This window comes from Periplaneta americana, chromosome 1 (genome assembly GCF_040183065.1).
Source record: "Periplaneta americana isolate PAMFEO1 chromosome 1, P.americana_PAMFEO1_priV1, whole genome shotgun sequence".
Classification (NCBI taxonomy): Eukaryota; Metazoa; Arthropoda; class Insecta; order Blattodea; family Blattidae; genus Periplaneta; species Periplaneta americana.
Window position 1 is genome coordinate 10,925,551 of NC_091117.1, and position 4,960 is coordinate 10,930,510.

The 4,960-nt window shown below is 36.6% G+C and overlaps 1 protein-coding gene across 1 annotated transcript in view; it reads right to left on the reverse strand.

Moving 5' to 3' along the window:
* Positions 1-1,550, reverse strand: part of Nup205 (nuclear pore complex protein Nup205) — an 81,053-nt gene extending 79,503 nt beyond the window's left edge. The window contains exon 1 of the mRNA XM_069833648.1: positions 1,435-1,550. Within this exon, the coding sequence (XP_069689749.1) occupies positions 1,435-1,444 (10 nt within the window). The 5' untranslated portion in view covers positions 1,445-1,550. The remainder of the gene's footprint in view (positions 1-1,434) is intronic.
* Between the last annotated feature and the right edge of the window lie 3,410 nt (positions 1,551-4,960).

A 4,960-nucleotide genomic window follows, 5' to 3' on the forward strand; every position in this document is an offset into this window, starting at 1 on the left:
TTTCTTCCACCTACTCCTACCCCAAGAAGTGTGGAACCAATTAAGATCTGAATGAGAAATGACAACTAATTCCATGTAGGCCTATATTCATTTCTGTTATGATATAGGTGTTAAGTAGTTGTTAGAGCACTACAGAATATAGTAGCCAGGATTATTCTAAAAAACATGCCATTCCTTTAGTTCGGATAAACGGGATTCTACTGTACAAGAAATACAAAGAATAGCATTATGTAGAATCTTTATTGATATATTGTTTCCGATAAGTTAGTAAATAAAAAAACATAAACTATTTGAGTTCATTTTCAGACTTTTACATAAGCTGAAAACGTTTGTCTTTTTATAATATGACAATATTTTGTCTTTTAATAAATTTTATGTTGGACAAGTTACAGACGGAACTCAAATAGTTTATGTAGGTTATATTAACTAGCATGTAGGCCTATTATTTATTTATTATATTTATCGGTGGGGCAACGGCCCATAACGGGCAAAGGCCGATCAAACGGCTGTTGGTCTCATGTCCACATGCCTCAGCAGAGGTGAACGATCATCCGACCAGAACGTTATAGCTGGTTTTCGAAACCAGATTTCGGTACCTATGTCAGCTCCCCAAATTCATCACGGTTCCATACGTAGGCCATGACATAGCTTTAGGATTTTCAAAGCCTCTTGTTTGCTTTCAGCCTGACAAAGGACATAATGCATGGGCTTCTTTATCAGGCGTTGCACTAAGCCGGTAGGTCTAATATAATTCCGCTGGTACTAAACACTGACAACCTCGGTTTTCAGACCGAGTAGGTAACCCTTCTGGTCGTATCTAATTGTCCTGATGATGGAATACCCAAGTCTATTTCTGTTACCAATTAATTCTTTTAATGGAGTCTATAGGCCAACAATAATGAAATTAAAATATGACTTACATGAATTGGGGTCTCAGGAATTAGTATTTCGATTTTAATTTTCAACAAATTGATGTAGGCCTACAAAACAGTTTGGTCAAAGTATCTTAACCTCAACGGGAAAACTTTAGTATATGGTCACCTCACTGCCAATAATTAACTTAAAATACTAAAAAGAACAGATTTGTCTGTGTTAGATTTTATTTAAAGTATTTCGAAATTATCCATTATGAGTTTATAACAGAAGGGAAGCGTGTCATAAAATGTTGCAATAACGAATCGTGGGTTTTCAACACAACATAATTATAAATAGCAAGTACTTGTTTATAAATTGTATAAAATACAATACATTCACACCTCTATTATGTTAATTAAATTCATTTAATACACAGTGATGAAGTATAATCGAAATATTTAATGTTTTGTACGTTCAAATAAATAGCAAGATTAATTGGAGTCAATAAATTTTTATGTAGGCTTAATAATGAGTATGTTTAGTTTTATCTACCTTACCAATATCAGTTATTGTTATTACCTTCTGTCATTTTGTGTATTTCAGTAAGAGTAATCTATTTCAATAAAAACAATAGAACATAACCACAACAAATTCAACTCTTTAATCTTCCCCTACACGCGCGTGTCACCGCGCAATAGAGATGGGTAAAAAATAACACAACAGTTATTTTGGAACTGTTCCGGTCTCGGAACTGTTGCAAAAATGAACAGTAGGTCGGAACCTCCTGTTCCGAAATAACAGTGTTCCGACTCCGAGCTGCTCACTTGCCCAGCTGTTGCGGGCTCGCAGTACCGCGTTGCACAAGGTATGTTCCGACTCCCTCGGAACTGTTGCAAAAATGAACAGTAGGTCGGGACCTCCTGTTCCGAAATAACAGTGTTCCGACTCCGAGCTGCTCACTTGCCCAGCTGTTGCGGGCTCGCAGTACCGCGTTGCACAAGGTATGTTCCGACTCCGAGATAACAGTCGGAACGTCGGAGCTTGTTCCGATGAACCAACGACAGCAGCAGTTACACTGTTCTCGTTGTTCTTTATGTTGTACTTGGAACTTCGTTGGATGAAGTTGGTATTTGAAACTCTCACGTGGTTGGAGGGGGGCGCATGGAAATTGAAATCCTTGCGGTGGCGCGAACTTTAATATCAACATTTGTAAGACTGGCCAATCATCTGTAATGTTATAGTAAGTATTTAATAATCTGTAATATTCATTACCGCTTTATGGTTTATTTCACCATTAGTTGACTAATTCTGTTTTATAAACATTCTACAAAGTCATAAAGTACGCATACTATTATTAATTCATTGATCAGCTGATTCTATACAAAGGTTAAAGTCGTAAATGGTAATGAGTGGTTTAGTTACAATGTCTGTATGTCGTTTGTTGAGATTAAGTCTGACAAGCACAAGTTTTTGTGCTATCTTCTCTGTTATCAAAGAACGACAAAAATGTTGTAGCATTATTTGTTGGAAACTACCCATATAAGGACTGATTTGGAGAGCGATGTTTAATGCGAAGTTTAAATTACACTTTGGTAAAGATGCGATTCCAACACTTTACTAACCCACTGCGGGGTTTCCAGGTTTCAGTACTACCAATATATATCTTTTTTATTTATGAAATTGTAATATTTATTATTATTATTATTATTATTATTATTATTATTATTATTATTATTATTATTATAACTGTGCATTAAGAAAAGTAAAAATAAAAATTAATGATTTGTTTTATTTTTATTATGTAAGAGAGAGAACAGAAATTACATACCATATGTTTTAAATGTTATGTTATTTTTTTTTTAGTTGGCTACCATGTCTTTATAACTTTATGTACGAAAACAAAGTGTTGTATTCTGTCCTTGTAGTCAACAGCTGTGTAATTACTAACATTAAGCTTTTGAGTTCTGTCCGCATGCACAGCAATTTTCCAAAATCGATTCGAATGTGCATTGCAGTGCCATCTATAGATAAGAATGTGTACTATGTCATGCCTATGAGTGCTCCAGTGTGAGCTGCATGGTGTTATTTGTCTATGGTGAAGAGGGAGGGTACTGTACCGTTCGTTTGAACGACTCCGACTCATCACCACTGGTGACTGTTATTTCGGAACTGTTATTTGGAACATAGTATTTTTTCGGAACCGGAACCGTCGGAACTGTTCCGGGAAAAGAACAACTTCGCCCATCACTACCGCGCAACATAAACTCCGGAACAGGAAATTGAAAGTCCGTTGCTAGCCGTTTAGATTTGTTTCACGAAAATTTACCTTCTCTTCATTATAGCCAACTGTTATAGTAGCCAACACGCGCGACATACAAAAGTAGCGAGTTGAGGATATTGGGATTACTGTATGCATCATGTTTGGTTTTATGGCACTGCAATAATTGTAGTAACTGTTCACTCAGCTTCGTTCAATACTACAAAACAATGATAAAAATCCAACTCCTTTCTCTGCCTCTATAATCTATAAGGACCATTCAATACACAATTACCTACATATTTCGTCTGTTAATAGGCCTATATTCAGATGGAAATTGTTGATATAGAAGTAGTAACATGAGCATAGTATTTTTATTATAATATATCACTACACCACACTCAATCAGCGGCGTAGCCAGGAATTTAAGATGGGAGGGGGGTAAGCTTTTGGAACATCACTTGTCAAATTTGCACTTAACTTAGGCCTACATGTAGTGACATAGCCATGAATTTAAGATGGGGTCAAGTTTTGGCAACATCACGTGCCAAATTTGCACATAACTTAGGCGTACATGCAGTGGCATAGCCAGGAATTTAAAATTGGGTCAAGTTTTGGCAACATTACTTGCCAAATTTCCACATAACTTGGCCTACATGCAGTGGCATAGCCAGGAATTTAAGATGGGGTCAAGTTTTGGTAACATCACTTGCCAAATTTGCACTTAACTTAGGCCTACATATAATGGTATATCCAGAAATTTAAGATGAGGTCAAGTTTTGCCAACATCACTTGCCAAATTTGCACTTAACTTAGGTCTACATGCAGTGGCATAGCCAGGAATTTAAGATGGGATCAAGTTTTGGCAACATCACTTGCCAAATTTGCACTTAACTTAGGCTATATGCAGTGGGATAGTCAGGAATTTAAGATGAGGTCAAGTTTTGGTAACATCACTTGCCAAATTTGCACTTAACTTAGGACTACATGCAGTGGCATAGCCAGGAATTTAAGATGGGGGGGATCAAGTTGCTACGTTGTGCAATTACAGATTCTTAGGACGAAATTTTGTCACTAACATTTTCGTTTTAATTTTTATCCAGGATTCATACTATGTAGTGTTGTAGTCCATGTGAGCGAATTTTGAGACATTTTGTATAAAAATTTCGAAAGCTATGATATGCCCATAACTCAAAAGATAAATAAGCGATAGATTTGCCCTGGGATCATAGAGAACAAAGGAGTGCTTTTGTAAGCTAAGATATGCCAATATCTGGAAACAAGAATAAGAGTTAATAGTTCTACCGAGGACCACAGTGAACAAAAGAGTGCTTTCGTAAGCTATAATTATTTACCCTGGACCATAAAAGAGAAAAGGAGTTACTTACCTTGGCACCACAGAGAAGAAAGAAGTGTTTTCCCGCTTTTCCACGTAGTGCAACAACATGGTGGTACCACTGGGTTACATCATCATTATGTATGAACATGCCGGAGAAAATATTTGGTCGGGTATATAAAGAAAGGAGGGTAATTGGGGGTGGGTTTATAGCTTTCGCAGTGTTCACAGCGTGTTTAGAGAGGTATGCTAGAATTTTGACATTATTTTCATTGTTGAAGTATGTTTTCTCTCCAGTGTGTAGCGGGATCGAAGATTTACCAAAAATTATACATGTCATTATTTCTTGATCACGCAAGATAAAGTATTATCTTAAGTTAGCACAATGGGCGCATATGGGTGCCCAATGCATGTGAGGTTAACCCATCTAATACTCTTAATCAATTTCATTCATGGTTCCTATACCTAGTGAACATTTAAAAGTCAGGGGAATTTCGCAGTTTGATAAACTG